The sequence below is a fragment of the Triturus cristatus genome, chromosome 6 (assembly GCF_964204655.1).
Source record: "Triturus cristatus chromosome 6, aTriCri1.1, whole genome shotgun sequence".
Taxonomy (NCBI): domain Eukaryota; kingdom Metazoa; phylum Chordata; class Amphibia; order Caudata; family Salamandridae; genus Triturus; species Triturus cristatus.
In genome coordinates this window covers 1,241,363,304-1,241,383,514 of record NC_140589.1, presented here as the reverse complement: position 1 = coordinate 1,241,383,514, position 20,211 = coordinate 1,241,363,304, and the positions used below count along the sequence as shown (strand labels likewise).

At 44.2% G+C, this 20,211-nt stretch overlaps 1 protein-coding gene across 1 annotated transcript in view; it reads right to left on the bottom strand.

The window, feature by feature from the left end:
* BIRC6 (baculoviral IAP repeat containing 6) overlaps positions 1-20,211 on the bottom strand; it is a 1,973,616-nt gene that overhangs the window by 678,508 nt on the left and 1,274,897 nt on the right. Inside the window, exon 46 of the mRNA XM_085609819.1 lies at positions 16,331-16,893. Within this exon, the coding sequence (XP_085465945.1) occupies positions 16,331-16,893 (563 nt within the window). The remainder of the gene's footprint in view (positions 1-16,330; positions 16,894-20,211) is intronic.

Genomic DNA, 20,211 nt, shown 5'->3' with positions numbered 1-20,211 from the left:
CAGATTGCCTAGGGCGGCTATAGTCTCGTTTACTACAGCTTCAAGAGTCTTGGTTAGTCTGCGTATCAGCTTACTATTTGATATTGTACCTATATAGGGAAAGATGCCTTTATTGAAATCTACATACTTGTCCCATGCCGTCTCAGTATAATCGACAACTGGGAGATCTCTTCGCTCTCTATTGTGTACTAAATGAACATTCCGATAATAATCAGGTGGAGCTAGGAAAACAGGTGGCAGAAGGAATGCTATGTAACAGGTACCATCCCAATCTAGAGGCAGACGCATATATGCCGTCTGACCACATATAAAGTAAGAATGGCGAGAAGCTCTAAATGAAGATTTACCTTGATCACTATATTCTACTGTAGTAACGCATTGGCTATGGCCCATATGTATGGAACCAACTTTTCTTACACATAATTCACCCTTAACTGGAAATACTGACATAGTGGGCAGAATTAGTTCAACTTCGGATTTGACATTCAGAATCATAAGATTAGGTGTAAAATTACCTAATTTATACACTTCATTTTCTAGATCAGTTCCTGTTCTACTGGGGTGACCCTCCTTATTAGGATGACAGACTTTGAATAAAACTAGATTCAGATTTCCCCATATCCAATGTTGTTGATAAACTGCTGTGTCTGGGTCTATGGAATTTAGTAAACTAAACCATGCTCCACAGGAGCCATTGTGTGTGAACGGATGTGGAAAGAAAGGCAGAACTCCTTTGTTATTCTGATAGGGAGGGAGTCGGCCACACACCCAACAATTGGTGGCATTACTAGTCTGATGGGAATGATGTAACATACTAATGAAGGTGTTATTGCGCAGCGCAAGTCTATAAGATAATTCATGTGGCGGTAGGTCACTAAAAGAATGTTCAGCAGCAACATTATAAACATGTCTAGAAATAGGATGATATATGTGCAAAATCACACTCGTAATAATTATTAAAACACTCAATAAAAACAAAATTAATAATGTCCTCATACAGTAGCTACGCAGTGATTTACAATACGCCTGTCGTTTCAACATTTCTCGGGTATTTTCTCTACTCAGGTCCAAGGGATACATGTCGGAGACAATTCAACCGCTTCACCTTGGAGAGGACTTAAACAATCAAATTGCTCGACTGTTTGGGCCTAAGCTTTAATTTATAGCACTGAGAGTCATTCTGTTCAACAAAAGGAAGTTTTGAATCAGTCTGTGAGGGAGTGCAGGGCACAGTGTCTATATCCGAGGATAGTCCATGAAATTTCTTAATGTGGCTGGAATGTATCCAGCCCTTGCGGCCCTCAACTTTCACGGCTGTTCTTGTGGTCAGCAGGACTAGCTTCGGTGCTTTCCACCTGGGCTCCAACTGGGTCTTCCGATCAAAATTTCTTACAAACACCAGATCCCCCGGAGCAACGTCATGGGGTTTCACCTCAGTGTTGTCAGGAAAAGCTGCAGCTACCTGTGAACGACAAGATTGTAGTGCAGACATCAAGGAAGCCAAGTAATCTGTCAGCATATTACAATTAACATCAGTTATTTTACGTGGTATAGGCGTCCCCCACATATTTGGTGGCCTTCCGAAGATCACCTCATACGGGGATAGCCCTGTTCGAGAGTGTGCTACCATTCTTATGTAAAATAGTGCAACTGGTAATGCTACTATCCAGTCAACACCTTTCTCCTTACATATTTTAGACAATCTGATTTTCAAAATTTGATTATGTCGTTCCACGAGACCTGCTGCCTCGGGGTGTCGGACACAGTGGAATTTCCACTGATATCCCAACAAAAGTGAGACATGTTTCATTAATTCGGATGAGAAAGGCTGGCCGTTATCTGAATATACAACACGTGGTAAACCGTACCGCGGGAAGAATTCTCGAACTAACTGTTTGGCAGTAGTCGGGGCCGTGTAATCTGATACTGGGTACGCCTCAGTCCATCGGGAGAGAGCGCAGACAACTACCAGAACATATTTGAATCCTCGACATCGTTCCATCTGGATATAATCCATTTGGAGCACTTCAAAAGGATGATCAGGAGTCTGGAATCCACCCTGTTCTACGGGAACACTTTTTCCTGGGTTGAACTGACAACATATCATACAGGTACGGACTTTTTGTTTAGCTGCTGCTCGTAAATGTTTGTTGAACCAAATGTGTTGAATGCTATCTAGCATAGCTTTCTCTCCTAAATGCGCTGGGCTGTGAATTGTAGCTATAATGGCTTGGACCATAGAGTCAGGAAGAAACCATACAGATTTCTCCTTCGTCATCCATCCCTGATCTGTCTGGATCCCTCCTAGTTCAGTCCATTTCTTTAATTCTTCTGCAGTAGCATGTGTCTGTATGTCAATTACGTCAAGTGCGGGATCCTTAATTGTCATACACTGTGTTGGTGTCTGAACTATTGGCTTTGTCATGTCTAATGTGCGATTCTGAGCAGTCTGTTTAGCTGTTCTGTCAGCTAAATCATTGCCTTGAGAAATGATATCAGTAACCTTCGTGTGTGCTTTACATTTCATAATCGATATGGCAGTTGGTAGATGTATTGCGTCTAACAAGGCATGAATGAGGGTTCCGTGCTGAATGTGGGCACCATGGGAGGTTAAATAACCTCTCTCTCGCCACAGCACGCCGAAGTCGTGTACAACTCCGAATGCATAACGTGAGTCAGTGTATACATTAACTTTCTTATTTGTGGCTTGAATACAGGCTTGTGTTAGAGCAATAAGTTCTGCTGCTTGGGCTGACAAAGTATCTATACAATTTGTCTCAATAACTTCAGTGTCTGTTGTGACTGCATACGCGGCCACTAAGTCTCCTGTACTTGCTCTCATGCACGATCCATCTACATACAACGTCAGGTCTGGATCTAACAATGGAACGTCTGTCAAGTCTTGTCTAGGTTTCGTCTTTATTTCAATAATTTCAACACAATCATGAGCTAGTGGGTCTGTTCCAATTACAGGTAATAGTGTAGCAGGATTCAATGTATTACACCGTCGGATCTCTATGTGTGGCTGAAACAATGTCAGTTCATAACCGGTAAGTCTTGCTATGGTCAAGTGTTGTGTTTGTGTTCGGTTCACAAGAACTTCTACTGCATGTGGTACTTGTACTGTCAATGGATGTCCTAACACTATGGCATCGCTTTGTCTGATTGCTAAAGCTGTTGCTGCCACTGATTTCAGGCACGCGGGCAAAGCCTGAGCTACGGGATCTAATGTACTGGAAAAATAAGCACATGGCTTGCGTGATCCTGCTTGATCCTGAGTGAGTACTGACAAAGCAGTACCTTCGCGTTCTGTAACAAAGAGTGTAAAATGTTTGCTATAACATGGTGTTGCTAAAACAGGTGCTTGGCATAAAGCTTCCTTTAGGCTTTCAAAAGCTTGTGTATGTTCCTGAGTCCAAGGGAGAACAGTCGATGTGGCTGCCTCCTGTGTGGTTAACTGAATGAGTGGTTTTGCTAGAAATGCGTACTGAGGGATCCACTGCCTACAATATGAAGTGAGGCCTATGAAAGCCCGCACCTCCTTTTGTGTCTGGGGTATTGACATGTTAGCAATTAACTGGATGCGATCTGGTGTAAGCTGCCTTCCCTCCTTGGACAGCGAGTGACCAAGATAAACAACTCGCTGGACACAGAATTGCAGCTTAGAAGGAGACACCTTGTGCCCCTTGTCGGCTAGAAAATGTAAAACTGTTAGAGAAGCCTTTTCACATTCAGGTTCGCTTCTCGCGGTGATCAGCAGATCATCGACATATTGAAGCAGTGCAGTGTTGACTGGCATGTGGATACTGTCAAGTTCTCGTTTCAGTGCTTGGCTGTAGATGCTGGGGCTTTCTGTGAATCCTTGGGGAGCGCGTGAGAATTTAAAGCTGCGCCCATTTAAACTGAATCCGAACAAATATTGGCTTTCCGGATCTATTGGGACGCTAAAAAAGGCATTCTTGAGATCAATTACAGTAAAGAATGTTGCTTCGGAATCAATTGCTGTCAATAATGATGATATATCGGGGACCACAGGAAATTGTGGCACAATGCACTTGTTTAGTTCACGCAAATCAATAACCAATCGGTATACTGGCGGAGCAGTAGGGTCAGTTCGTTTAAGAATCGGAATTATCGGCGAATTACATACATTGGAGTCTGTTTCTACAACTACTCCTTGGGCAATTAACTCATCAATGATTTTCAGCAAAGCCACTACAGCATCTTGCGGTAACTTGTATTGTCGCAATCGTGGTAATACCACTCCTGCCTTGAGTGTAACTCGGTATGGTGTAATGTTCATGCAACCAACATCAGTAGGGCCTTGTGCCCATAGATGTGCTGGTAAAGTCTGTAGTCGGGGATCCATGTCTCTAGACACATAGTGACCTTTAAAATCACGTAAAGACAACCTTATTCCTCCCGGAGAACAACATATTATGGCTCCTAGGGCTTTCAGAGTTTTAATTCCTAACAGATTTTCTGGGCATGATTTAGTAAGCAATAAATCTGTAGTTCGTGTCAAAGGTCCTATCGTAAGTGGAAGAGGCTGTGATACTTCATTAACAATAGGTTTTCCTGAAAAACCAAGGGAAACATTTTGAGAGCCTGAGAGGGGTGCCCCTGGAACTTCACTACGTTTTATAGTTGTTCGACTTGCCCCTGTATCGAGTAAGAATTTTCTATCTTGACCTAATAATTCACTATGTACATAAGGTCCTTCTTGATCTACAGGAATCTCGATAAGCGGTAAGTCAACTTCCCTCTCTAGGCTGGTTCATGCGTAACGCTGATACTCAGGATATTCATACTGTGCAGTCTGATACATTTGTCGTGTTGTGGTTTGTGTGGCAGTAACAGGCAACGGTGGTGCAGCTGGCACAAACTGTATTGGCTGTTGTGCGGCTGGCATGGCCTGGGAATGCGGCATAGTTCCTTGTTCATTCTGATCTTGTCTGAGTGGCCGTGATCTTTCTTGTGTTTTACCTATGGCGATATTATGTTTTAAAACTGGACAGTCGTGTACGTAATGACCTGGCTTTTTGCAATAATTGCATGTCCCTTTCACCGGTCCTGCTGAATCGGAATGTGTCATACCCTTTTTATGTCCTTCAGCCGGTACTGTCTGAGACACTAGCATTTTCATTTTTGTATCTTTCATACGTCTTTGTTCGTGTTCTTGTTCATCTCTAATTCTATTGTGATGATACTGTAACATTTGTAGCATTTGTGACGGAGTGTTACTTTGCCAGGTACTCTCGAATTTCAATATTCTATTCTTTACTGGAGGTAAAGCATTTTCTACTAATTTTGTCACAAATAAATGTGGATACGACTCACTACTTGTTTTTATACCACTATTTATTCCAAAACATTTTTCAAATCGGGCATAATAGTCACTTGTGTCTTCATCATGCTTTTGTTTACAGGCCGTGATTGCACCCCAATCTTCCTTTTTCGTAGTTAATAAACGTGGCAGTACTTGTACTAGTAAACCTGGTAATGCTTTGACTTTGTCCCCGAGCCCTGAACCTGCAGCTCGGGCCTTTTCTTCCGTCTCTAATGCTGTCCAATCTATCTTTTGGTCTCCCACTTCCCACTCTTTTTCTTTCAGTTTTTCATAAATGCCAGCAGGTAAGAGCACCTTTAATATCGTCATAATATCAGGATAGGTATACTCTCCCATCAGCAACATGTCCTTAATTTCTCGATGGAAACCCGCTGGGTCTTTGTCATGACTTGGTACTACTTTCTTCATTTCTAACAATTCAATTTTTGATATGGGTGTGTATACAAATACACGGTGAAACTCATTGTCTTCGCCTTTTATTGGGTGCACTTCTCGTAAGGGATTTTGTCTATCCATATAATACGGCGTTCTTTCTCTGCGGGGCAGCGAGAAAGAATCCGGACTTACAAAAAGGACATACTGTTTACGTGACACTAATATTTCTTTAATTAACTTGTTACTAGAACCTTTCCATCTGTTCGTGAGTAGTTCCGTTAATATATCAGGTAAAGGACCAGGGTCAGCATGTTGGCTCTTATATAGTGTAAGGAGTTGCTGAATCATATAGATTCCAGCTAAACGTTGTTCATCTGCACTAAGGTTAAAAAACGTGTGTGCTACGGTCTTATCACCGTATTTTCCAGGACTGTCAATCCAGTGAACGGCTGATCTGGCCAATTCTTGCTCATCCATGGAATCGAGGAGGTGGTAACCCCTTCGTTCTCGTAGTAGTTTATCTGCGGCTTGGAACAAATGTTCAGGAGACTTTAAATTTATTACAGGCGTCGGATACGTTCTGCTATTATTTGGACATTCTGAGTGTATGGGATCAGAAAAGCATCTAGTATTATCACAGGATCTTCCTCTGCCTACGTATGCTATGGTTTCTGACTGTCTTGTGGAATTCCCTGATTCGGATACTTCATCTTGCTCGAACTCGTCTGTTTCCAATCTTTCTTCGTGAATACGTTCTATTTCTCTACGGATTTTTCGGCACATGGCTATTATACAGTTTTTCTTATCGTGTCTCCCTTCTGATATATTCTGGCTCCATCTTGTAAGAATAAGCATTGTATTCGGGTCTACCCCCGGACGGTCTTTATTTCTGATCACACAGTTTATGAGGAAACGTAACAGTTCCCCCTGTATCTCTACTTTCTGGAATTCCATAGCTCTGTTAATACATTCTGGGTCTCGCCCTGTTTGGACAAAATGATATATGTTATCTAGATGCGTAGTCATTCCTGGTAACCTCGCTAAATACTCTGCGGCTCGTCTGATACGTAATGATGCCAGGACCATTTCGTCCTCTTTACCGACCACCGGGTCATATCTACAATCTATAAGGAGTTCCTTAAGCGTACGTTCACTTACGAATTTGGGTGTACGTGAATGCGCTGATTCTTGAAAAACAAGTTTATTTATTCTAGGTGGCGTAAAAGTATTGCTTGCACCTCCCGTGGCCCCTTCAGGGGCGTCGGGTGTGAATGGATTCGTCGAACGTGACACAGCAACTATAGGTGTCGATACCACTGTAGAATCGATTGCGGGGACAGATGCGGAAACAGATGTGCTTGCCGGAGCTCGTGTCGGGACTTGCTGTTGCACGGGGACAGATACCTGATCCTGACGTTGAACCCCTCCGCCAGACGGTCTATGTGGTGTGGGGTTAGCATACTCGGGAGCTGCGTCATCTAGATATGAGGAAAGAAAAACATCTTCTGCGGTTCTGGGATGCCCTTTTGGATGTACCTTAATTGGAAATAATGGGGGTGGCAAGTCTTTTGGCATCTCTGGAACAGCCTTAGGTAGTCCTTCGGCTAGGAGAGGATACATACCACTCATAAGAGCGTTTCTTTGTCTATCTACTTGTTCTGATTTCACTCGGATACCTTCCTCAATTAATATATTTTCTTGAACTTCCTTTGAACTCTCTTTACTCCTCTCTTCTTGTCTACGTGCTTTTTCTGTACGTCTATGAGATTCTTTACGCCATAACTCAACAGCGTCTTTCTGTGACTGTCTGACTTTTCTTTTCCATAACTCTTCCTCCACTTTCATGATGCACTCTGCATCCCAGGTTCCCGCTGCGGGCCACCTTTGACTTTCCGGCAATCCCTTGGTATAATCTACCCATAGATCAAGAAACAATATGGCATCTAAGCCATGCTTGTGATACATAAAATGCCCTGGAGTGTCCCTAGGAGGAATAGGAGCTGCTTCTTCAAGCACCCCTTTTCTAGTAGTAATCTGTCTTAACTTCGAAAAGAGCGGCATATTGACAACTGATCTGATACTTAATCTTGAACACACTTAATACAAAAAAAAGCACAACAATGAACAATCATTCATACCACAATATGTAGGACATTTTTAACACATTAAACATTAAACATTAAACATTTTAACCTTTAAAAATGACCAACAATGATGACAGTCTGCATAACTAATCACCAAGCAGAATTCTTGACAATAACTAGATACTTCGGAATACTTGATATACTGCTAAACAGTACATATACACTGCTAAACAGTGCAGACCGGATTTGTGTACCCAAATCCGTCTTGACCGGCACAACCTATGTGCGCGTCAACACGCCTCCCCGGCGATGGTACTCACCGGGTAGCTCCTTGAAACGGAAGGCCTCAGAGAATGGACGGGACTCGATGACTGCGGATAGCGGACCCTCTGGACATCGGGATTTCGAAAACCTGGTGGGCCTCTGTATACCTCGGATCTTGCTCTCTCAGCTAGGCTCTGGTCGGGATACTTCGCACTTCTCACCGCCTCGTCTGGGTTGATCGCAGCCTCAGTCGCCCCCGCTTGACCGGAGGGAGCTTACAGGAAATCCTGCTGGTACGCGTTTATGGTCCGTCCAGCTGTGGCAGGAGACCGGGCCTGCAACGCACCGCCGGCGCGTGAGATGAGAAAGTGTCCCTGTTCGGGCGCCATTATGTGGTAAATATATCTTTTTACCTTGACTGAATTTCATACGGAATCTAAAATAAAGTAAAATAGCTCAGAATAACAAGAGGCAGAATCCGTGGTATAAGAGATTTTCTGAATGGCCTTTATTCCAAAATGGCCGACTCGAGTGGCGGCCTTCAGGTTCCGTCACCACGAGGGTTCAGGAAGTGAAGTACAATACTTTATTGACAAGAAGTAACTTTTATAGGTCATACATTACAATGAAACGAATGCAAAAGGCGTAACAATTGATAAGAGGAATGACATAGTGGTACGTAATCGAAACTAGGCGTAATAAGGAGCAGAAAGAAACATGATTGGCTCTGATTATCATGCATAGGTGGATCTATAAGATAATACTTAACATAGATGCGCGCGCAGCAGCATGACGTGTGATTGACGTGCAACTAGGGAGTGAAGGGGACTTGACATTTAGCTCTACATGTGGAGACGAGAAGTCTGGGGGGTCAAGTCAACCTAATCCCAAATCATATCTAACATCCTATGTTTAGAGAACTATGTTATCCACAAGAAAAGACTCTCGGACAGAATCTATTCTATACTGACTGTGTGTGCGTGTACAAGCGTCTAAGTGTCTATATGAGATGCGAGGGGCAGAAAACTTTCCATGGCAACAGGGCTATGAATTACTTGCAGGAGGACGGAAAGGCCGAGTCCTTTGCTTGTGAGATAAAGGAAATGTTTACCTAAATCACTAGACAGGAATGCATCGGCTGAAGAGCAAAGTAGATAATTCGAAGGTGAAATACAGCTTCTTGGCAGGCAGGCAAAACTGGCCGAGGCAGGCACCGTTAGCTGCACAGGGAGTAGGACAAAGTTCATGGATACAGATGCGAGCTCAAGCTGAAGCTGTCAGAGACAGAGAGCAGGGAAGGCTTTGAGGACAGAATCGGGCCTACTTGCCTGAACTGTAAAAATGGAGTAACTTAGCCATATAAAGTCGGTGGCCTTTCATACTTAGGAATCGAATATCCAGCCCATTGATGGCGGATCTGACAGAGAACATGTTGACGGTGGACGCACATATGTTTGCGTTTTGGAAACTGGAGGGAACATACATGTACTTGTGACATGCACATAGAACCGTTGGGGTCCAAGATAGGGGACATAACGAATCAGGAAAATCCACATTTCCACACTGCGAGTCAAAGAATCCGCAGAGGCCCGGAACTTCGATCTCTTAAGACACCACTTACCATGAGAGGTAATCTGAGACTGTGACCGCTGCCGTCAACCACTGGGAGAAGAGCAGCGCTCACTGGAATGACCCCTGGATCGGGAGGAGGACCGACGCTGCGAGGAGGTAGAGGTCCGCGAAAACAGCACCGTCAGATGTTTCATGCGCCACTCACGCAGGGCCTTCGGATTCAACCACTGGCAGGCGTCACACTCGTCGGCACCATGGTGCTAGCCCAAGCACCACATACAGATAGAATGTCAGTCCGTACCAGACATTTGGAGAGCACAGGACCCACAAGACTTAAACCCAGAGGGCATAAGGAATTTGGCACACTGTTTCAGACGAGAAAAGTTTGTCACAGCAGGCTAAAAATGGCTAGAGATAAGCTACTTCTAATTTGTGTGCAGTGTGGAAAAAGAAGAAACTGACATCAGCGAGCCAGAGGGAACGTATAGGGCTCCGTTGACGTCATATCCGGAGTCAACATCATGCGTAGTTGTGCCCCCCCTAGCAATACTGCTAAGAAATGTTTCCACATCCCATCTGGTGCCTGGGGAGAGTGTACAAGTTAAGGAATCTGTGGCTAGATGTCTGTATCAGATACATAAATGCAGCTGCGATGGGGGAAGATGACCTCTTTGTAATATAGGTATGCACAGACATGTGAATACGCACTTGGAGATAGATTTTACATGGAAAGCATTGCGACTACAACAGAGATGCAGAACTTTCATCTGTGTATGCTAAGGTACGGGGTCCGCTGAAAACACCCAGAGATCTTCTCATATATAATCACTTTTCTTCTGTGGAAGGGGAAAGGGTTAGTCTAACCTATCTAATATCACGACAGCTTCTTTTACGATTTATGGCTTACTTACTATGCTGACCGTATTTGTGTTAGGCATCGTTTTACTTTTTGTGGCATGTATACTGCACACTAGAGAACGATAGTTAAAATTAATATTTTAAACTTTTCTCATGTCTGTCATATCTTATTGTGGACAAGTACGAGCGTGAGAGCAAAAGGGTGTGTCTTGTCACCGCAAGCCCTGAGAGGGTTGGGAATGCTGAGTTCTGGGGTGTCTAATTATTTGTTCCTCTGTGAGTGAGTAGGAGGGCAAGTTAGACATTACAGGTGGTTCGTCCTGGGCTCATGGGTACAAAGGTGGTGGGATAACTCAGTTCCTGCCTCCTAAGGTTCTATGGTCCCAAGCATAGTTCTGTGACTCCGCAGAATCCCTGCAACAGCCTTGGCTGTGGTCTGATCCCTGAAGTTTAGACGATACCGGTTAGGTACTCACTTCCTTGTGCAAACCAACCACAGACCTCTAAGATGGCTTATGCAGGTGAAAGGTGAGAACCCAAAACATTTGAGGTGGTCCATCTCCCTACAGGGAATGGACTTAACAGTGGAACACAGACCTGGGACTGCCCATGTGTTGGACTTGGCCCGTGTTGCAGGGTCATCCCTAAACTTTTTGCCTTCCTCCTGTATTTTTTCTGACCTGGTGTTGGCTGTTTTATGACTCTGGGCACCTTACCACTGCTGATCAGTGCTAAGGTGCATATGCTCTCCCTATGGTAAAATGTATTATGTGAATTGACTTCCATGTTTGGCTTATTTGGTTTACTATCAGTCCCTAGTAGAGTGCACCAGGGGTGCCAAGGGCTTGTATGTCCAAATACTGCTAGTGGGCTTGCAGCACTGGTTGTGCCGCCCACAGAAGCAGCCTGGTAAAATATGTCTAAGGTCTGCCATTGCAGAACCTGCATGCAGTCTGGTACTGTCATGCTGACTGGGCAAGTGTCCCTACTTGCCAGTCCCTAAACCTTCCCTTGCCTTAATGTTAGTCTCCCCTATGGTAGGCCCTAGGGCAGGGTGCATTGTAAGGATAAGGTAGGACCTGCCCTGAGGTGTGTGGTATGTCCTAATAGTGAATTACAGCCATTTTCGTTTTTCACTATTGTAAGGCTACCTGCTCTCCATAGGCCAGAATGGGCTGCTAGATTATAACACTCTATAATCCTAGCAGGCTCAGGAAGCATGGTAGAAATTCATGTTTAGTATGCCTGAACTCAGAATAATAACATACATCTATTAGTGAAGGTTATTTTAATATCCTGGGTTTGCAAATGCTACTTTTAGAAAGTTAGCCTTTGCGTGCCTAACCATCTCAGTCCGCCTCTGGAGGGGAGGGCTATCTTCTTTGTGTGTAGCTTGAGTGAGAGGGCTGGGAAATTCCAGGAGACAGGCTGGGGCTACCAGGTGGTGAATAGAGAGATTACACCAGGATGGGTGGGAGGAGTGCACCTTGACCCTGAATAGGGCAGTGCTCTGCCACCACAATGCTGGCTCCACCCCCTGGGGAGCGTCTGATGTCTCTGCCCTGCCTGCTGAAAGAAGAAGCCAGAGTCCCAACAACAAAGTGCTCCTCACTGAAAAGAACTGGACTGGGATTATGCAAAGGCCCCCCTGGCCTGTAAAGACAAAAGAAACTTAGTATAAATGTAGGAGCCCTGCTCCTAAGAAATCAGATCCTGATTGAACCACGAAGGAACTCTGCCTGACTAGAAGGACCTGGAAGAAGCTGAAGGAGGAGTAACTTTCCCTGACCTGGGGGATTGGCCTGCAGTTGGTGCCTTGCTGAGAAAGGAGAGGAAAAGACTGAAAGAGACTTTGCACTTTGTTTTTCAACAATCTCCAAGGGCTTGGAAGAAGAGCTTGCCCCCTGAATTGAGTCCCAGGACCATTGGACTTATCTGCCTTCCAAAATTGAGTTGCCTGGACGATTTGTGCTTGTTTCCCGCTGGATTTGGCCCCAGTACGCCTCGTACCCCATCCGCCGCGAAGCCGTGTCTTTGCCGCCCGGCACCGTGCATCTACGCTGATCCAAAAGCGTTAGTACGCGCCGTATCCCTCCCGGCCGCATTGCACCTAACCTTCCCCGCCGATTCGAGACGTACAACACTGGCTGCCGAACCCTGTACGCCGGACCCAAGCTCCATCGTCCCGCAGGTACGGTCCGTACGCTGCTAACGTACTGCACCGTGCCGTACTCAGAGCCGAGAAGCCGCAGTACGCTGATCCTCCCCGTACGCTGTACGGCACCGAAGGTCCCGTACCAACGCCGCGTCCCGACGCCGCGACCCGACCAGCATCTGAATACGCTGCCGAACTACGACCCGGACCCATCAACTTGTCCCGCACTGTCCTTCGCGGACCCCACGAACTTAAGGTACTTTGTTCTGTTCGCACCGCAGCGTGCGCGTCACGGACCCCGAAGTCCGCACCAATTGTTTGACTCGTACTTTCCTTGTTTTTAATGCGGACGAGTCGCACACCCAGATACGAACCGTACAAAGCCTGAAAAGAAGCAGAATTGAGTAAAAGAAGCCTATTTTTGTATTTTAAGCCTTTTTACAGGAACATTGAACTTTAAAATAATACTGTGGTCATTTCTAATCGTTATTCTGGTCTTGTGCTAAGCCTTATATAAAGAAACCTATTTTTGATATAACCTTGACTGGTGTCCATTTGTGGTGTGTCATTGTATTACTGTAGGTGTTCACAAATGCTTAACCTATGACGCCCTGAGAATAGTCTTGACTGCTTGCGCCACACTACCTAAAGGGTGAGCAGGGGTTATTTGAAAGGGTGATCCCCTTATCCTGACTTAGAAGTAAGAGTCCCTGCTTGTCACAAGTGCATACCTGTGCCAACCAGAGATTCCCAATTCTAACACCATGCCAATGTAGATGGACTTTCCATGTTCTTACATTTGGACAATGAAGACTCTCTTCGGAAAGGTTAGTCTCACCCTCTTTCGATTGGAGGGGGGGTGTAGGAAAGTACTCTTTTTGGCATGGTTACCCCTCATTTTTTGCCTGACTCTGATGCATTTTTGACTGAGTGTGCACTGGGTTAATGCTAACCAGGTTCCCAGTGTCTGTGTTTCTTCCCAAAACTGTATCTTTGTTTCCACAATTGGCACATCTCTGGAACACATGTAAGTCCCTTGTAAAAGGGTACCAGTGGCACAAAGGTCCTTTTGACCAGCGAGGGTCTCTAAGGTCTGCAGAATATAATGTGCCATCCTAAGAGACCCCTCACCAAACACACACACACTGCCAGTGTAGCCTGCGTGCTTTGGTGCAGATAAAAGTGAAGAGTCGAACTGGCACACCTCCCTTTGTGCCAGACCTACCAGCGCTGCAAGAAGCATAGTTAAGACACCCCTACAGCAGGCCTTACTGCCCCAAGGCAGGGTGCACTATACCTCTTGTGAGGGCATAACTGAATGAGCAGATATGCCCCTACCGTGTAGAAGCCCATTCTTAGACATTATTAGTGCACAGGGAAGCCATACTGAGTATATGGACTGGGAGCTTGTCAATATGAGTTCCACAGCTCCCTGAGGGCTTCAGCAATTTCCCAGATGTTTGGTAACATACATCTCAGTTTAATGAACCCACACTGATGCCAGTCCAGGATTCATTAATAAATGCAAGAGTCCCTTGTGAGCTAAACCCTGCCGGACTCCATGAAGCCACTTGCAGCATCTGCATGACGACCCCCACCCCAACCGCATTTGGTAAGCTGACTTCTAATGCCAAAGAACAACCCTGCACCCGGAGCCCCTGGTACTTGGGGAGATCTACAGAAGGTGTTGCAATGACCCAGCTCATCCAATCTTATCTGTGCAGATGTAGGTTTCTATTGATCAGCCTCCTAGACTGAGCCTGCAGCCTTTTTCCAAGTTCGAGATTCCCCATTAGTTTGCACTGGGAACCCGATGCTCTGTTGGCACTCGGCCCCCGACCGCCCCATGCTGCTGAGAGAGTAAGTTTAGGGCTACCTTGTGGCTGCCCCTGTGCTTACCTGAACCCCCAAGGACTGGGCTCCAAAACTGTGCTAATTGCCTGCAAGTAGTACCACTTCGATTGCCCCATTTCTTCATTGGATAACATTGGCACCGGACCCCGGGTTTTACCTCTTCACCCTGGCCGCCCCAGTGTCGCTGCTGGTGCAGTTTTGTTACTTACCTGAACCTTGCCTGGTACTGATTCTTCACCCAAAAGCATAATACTGTAAATAGTTACTTACCTGCAAATTGTGGATTGTGTTTCCTCCAATAGGATAAAACTGTACTGATTGAAAGGTGCCCCAAGTGTACACTTTTGATATTGAAAAATGGTGACATTGCAAAACACATTTAACTGCAAGAAAGTATATTTGGTTCTATAAAATAAATATACAAAAAAGTAATACTTTTACAAACAATTGATCTCGGATTTAGTCATTGAGTGTGTGTAATAATTTCTTGCCTGTATGTGTACAACACAGCCCACTGATAAGCCTAACTGCTCGCCCACACTACCACAAAAGAGAGCATTAGTATTATCTTTTTTAGCCGCAGTAAAGCCTGTAGGGAGCCACTGGACTCTGTGCACACTATACCCTACTTTGGCATAGTATATACAGAGCCAGCTTCCTATAACCGTGATGTCACAACCAACATCAACGATGTCGGCAATGTCACACAGGATGGAACTGAGCCCCCTGACGGCACGCAGGAGTACTGCTCATGCAAAAGTTTCCAGATCCAGTATGATGCCTGGGAAATTCAAAGGTAAGGAATCTGCAGCTAGACGTCTCTATCAGACAATGTTGTATTTAAGCATTTTTTCCCCCGTAGTTTTATATAGCACAAACTTGACCCAAAGGTGTCAGAGCTTTACAAGAGCACCAGTTGCGTTATCCAAGGACACATTCATTTTAATTAGGCATGGCAACATTAAGTGATTTGCCCAGAATGACAGAATGTTGAGCGTCATTGCCAAGACTCGAACCTGGTTCCCCAGATTTGAGATTGACAGCCCTAGCCATTAGGCTACATCTTCTTCCCAAGCATTGAAGAGTTAAGGAAGACAAATAAATACTTAGCATTTTTATCAGCTACTACAAGGGACAATTTTGCTGTTCGCGATGGGTACAATATTAGACAATCAAATGAGATGCCAGGTTCAATAATATAGACTACCCACTTGATACAGATTTTCTCTCCCTAATGACAGAAAATTGATAAGCAATAAAACCTTGCACATTGTTAACCAGTCATTTACAGAGAACAGTAAAATAGGGAAAAGGAACAGAGTATCTTAACCAGCTCAGTATGCAAATAGGCATATGTCTATGTGAGGATCAGAATCAGCCTTGCAACAGGGAATAGACAAATTAAGAGGCTAACAGCTAGCTAATACTTAGTGACAGAAATTAATTCCAATTGCAGGCCCAATGTGCAGGCGCTACGGAAGACGTTCAAGATCATTAAGAGGAAATTGATTAAAAAACTGGCTAATGGTCTAAAGAGAGTGGTAACTAGTTGGAGAGGGAAGGAGAGTTTAAATAGTCATTCTTCTCCATCTCCTTTCAACAGAAAACACAAGTATGTTATAAAACCATAGAAGCACTGCAAAAATCACAAGATCCAAGGAGGACAATTTAGAGATTGATTATAGATGTTAGTCTATTGAGTTGGTTTTGATAAGTAATGTGTTGGGAGTGTTAGATAGCCTGTACAAGCACATAATAGAACATTTTGCTTTACATGGCTTGAAAGGCAACTGTACCTTTACATTACAACATACTTACCAATTATCATGGCCATTGCACTGCTTTTACATTGTCCGAGGGCAGATAAAATCTGACTCATTATTTGCTGGTTGGCCAGAACCAAATCTGCCACAAACACAGATGCTCCTTGAGTTGCTGAAATGCTGCTACTTCCATCCTTGCTCCCAGAAACCTTCTCCTCATCTGAAACGCTGTCTGTTGTGCTGCTTGCAACTGGCACTCGTGCACTAAATTCCCTGTTGCTGGAAAGTGGCAACTGCACTAAAATGTTTACCAACTTTAATAAATCGAACATTAGCTGATCCCGTGTCATTTCTCCACAAACTGCTTTAGCATCACCAGGACGAATGATATTGGCAAAGAGCCCTCCAAAACAAGCTCGGGCACCCACTGAGCCATCTGATCCACTGCGAGAAACCACTTTGTCAGAACATGTAATGTAATGATGCACAAGAAATGTGATGGACTCTATCACTGCAGAGATGGTGCTGACAGAAACAACCTCAAAATTCTGCTCCAGTGTAAATTCTAAAAGCTTTACTTGGGCATCCAATGGTCCTTGGCCTGTTTGAAATGCACCCCTGTATGCATGAGAAGGAACAAAAATAAATCTGTATTGGTGTCAAGAGTACTTATATATTCTGTGTTCTCGTCATTCCACACAATAATGAAAGCATTTTTTTTGTTTTTAAACATACAGCACTATATACTAGTTATAGCTTGTGCTTTCTATAAATACCAAGGAGGTTTTCATCAAAAGTCATTTTGGCAGTAAAAACATGAGGCAAATACAGGATTTGCATTTGATAACAGTTTGGTTGTTCCTAATTGAGGTATTGCCTAAGTTAACCATTGGTACAAATTCTTTTAATCAAATCAATTTAATTCAATTCTTTCTTCATCCTTCCGAAGACAGGTCATAAAAGATACACCATATTAAAAACATCATATAAAATCATACACATCTCAACAAATACAAAACTCATTTTCCATTTAAAAAGAGTATAACAGCAAGCAAATACTGTACTTTTTCTCGGAGCTAAAGTGACAATGCAAAGCGATTGGGTTCATAAGTAGCAGCAGATATTATCTAATAGTGCAAAAAACAACAGCAGCCATCAACAGCAGCAAATAATTAACCAATAATACATGAATAATAAAATCAATCCTTTAGAGGGGTAAGCAGCAGGGGTGGACATTTTAGCAGCAATACAGATACAATCCAAACAGAAGAATGGTAAATTGCATTGGAATTAAAACAGCATGCTTCTTCTCTTTGCTAAAATACACTTCAGAAAGCTCCCAACAGCAAAGCAAACATCATGGTCATTGAGTTGCTGCAGAAAATACCAAGCCGCTTTGCACTTGGAAAATTTGTGTCTGTGCAAAAGAGGTATTAAAAATTTCTTGGTAAATGGAAGATAAAACTGACAAGAATAAATACAAAATGTAAAATGGTTTGACTCGAATGTTCATCAGAAGGGCAGATAGTAATAGATTCCGAAGAATACTGACCCAAGGGAAAGCATACCAACCACCGAAACGACCCCATTCTGAAACTAGTAAACAAATTCCTTTCGCGCACATTATTTACACATAGTAAGTACGGTGCAATATAGGGAGGTACTTTTATAAGGCAATAATCCCTGACAGTGGGTTTGGCTACTTCGGACAGTTCCCTAGACGATTCTTTATGTTTTCGAAAGCTCACCACAACCCTCTGTCAATCCCCTTTGCCAATTAGATCTGGGTGCTCAAATAAAGAGGAGTAACCAAGTTCCATAAGGCCGGTTTTAATATATTGGGGTCAGGGGATACAAAGACCACGAGTACAGCTTAAACAGTCTCTATTAATTGCCCAATTAAAATCAGCCTCTTCATTTGTCCAGATAGAACACCAGGTAGCTAGAGGTGCAGCATTTATGGTATCTTGGACATACTCGAGACCTAGCTCCAAATGGAGGGGAAAATGCAGCGAGGAAGGGGGCACTCCTAAAACTTTACGGCAAAATCTATTCTCCTCCAGCTGCATAGCAAGAACGTCCCTGCAACCCCAGATCCCCATACCATATGTTAAAATTGGAATACATTTGCGCTTGTAAATCTCTCAAATTGGGGCTATGGGCTTTTTACCTATGGACATAGCAAGTGAATAAGTAGTGCCAACTGCGCATGTGAATCTTATTATTCTATTATTTATGCAGGTATGCCATGTACAGCCCTCATCAAAATCCAGGTCTAAGTACAGAAAGGAACTAACCCTTTCCAGCTTTTTACCCTCTATATTCAGGCTACAGGACTTAGTATTTTTGGGGCCACAAATCATGACAAACGTTGTCGTATAGTTTGGCTCCAGCCCCAAGTCCTTCATGAGAATGGCATAGCCTGGAGAGGAGTTATTTTGGGCAATCACAGTCCTTGTCATGGGACTGCATCATCCGCATAAAGAAGTGCTGGCACAGCTTTTTTCTCAACTTGTGGCAAATCAGCCCCAACCGTAACTAGAGTTTTCTCCAAATCGTTAGTATGAAGGAGAAATAGGATTGGGGCGAGAACACATCCTTGGCGCACCCCGCGCTTAATGCTAAACTATTCTGAGCATTCGCCATAATTACCTCACTGAGGCAGAAAGATCGTGATGGAGCAGCCTCAGGAAGGGGACCAGATCCACATCAACACCCATGTTTACTAAAATGTCCCACAGCTTAGAGCGTGAGACATAGTTGAAAGCGCTGGTCAAATCCATAAATGCTAGAAGACTAGAGGTGCCCATTGCATATTTACATTTAGCCAGGATGAGGTACAGATTAAGGCACTGTTCGATCGTACCTGGGCCCTTCCTAAACCCGTACTGGGTTGGAGCTAGGATATGGTTAGCATTTATCCAGTCCAGGAGGCGGTCTAGCACAACTCTCCCAATTACTTTGGCCGAGGAGTCCAAAAGAGATATTGGTCGATAACATCTGGGATGGTGCACATCACCTTTTTTGAAAACAGGCACTATCACATATGTACGCCAGGATTTTGGAACACCCTCACTGCAAACTGAATTAACCCCTTGTGTGCGCACGACGGTTCCCGGCCGTCGTGCATTACGGTGGGCGTGTGCGCACGACGGCCAGGAGCCGTCGTAATCCTGCCCACTGTTTATTTTTCTCGCACAGCGCGGGAAATAAACTTGCACACAAGGGGTTAAATACAGCAGTAAGTACCGGGGACCAGAATGCTGGGTCTTCCTTAAACAAATCAAAAGGAATTCCATCTGGGCCCGGTGCCTTCTTACCTTTACTGTTGACAATTGCTTTCCGGACTTCCTCTTCATGAAAAACAAGGTTTTGGCATGTTAAATTCAACAATGATGGGGCATCCTTTACAGCAAAGTCAACGGAGTAAAGGCCAGCGTAATGAGTCACCCAAGACTCAGGAGCTATGTGGACAGTTACTTTGTCGGCTGGTAGGATGGGAGAAAGAACTGACCGTACAGACTTCCAAAAGGCCTGAGGATCTTTTAAGAGACATGAGCCAACCACTAAGTCCCAATTCTCCTCCTTCAATGCTAGCTTTCTTTCTTACTTTTAAGGAAAGCTTATACATCTTCCTGCTTTTCCTGATCATAGTCTGGTCTCTGGGATTTTGTTTTAGAGCCCTTCGTAAGGTAGAACCTCTCTACAAGCCTTGTCAAACCAGGAGTGAACCCGATTACGGGACTGGAAAAAGGTTTAGAAAATAGATGTTTAACTTTATCTAACAGGGTTGCAAACCCTTGTAAAATGCGAGAAGGCTCGCATGGGAAACAACTGCAACTAAACACCAGTGCAGAACTAATCGGGATTACCTGTGACATAATACTATTCATGTTTGCTGTGCGCCAAACCACCCTACGCCCAGCATCTTTAGTG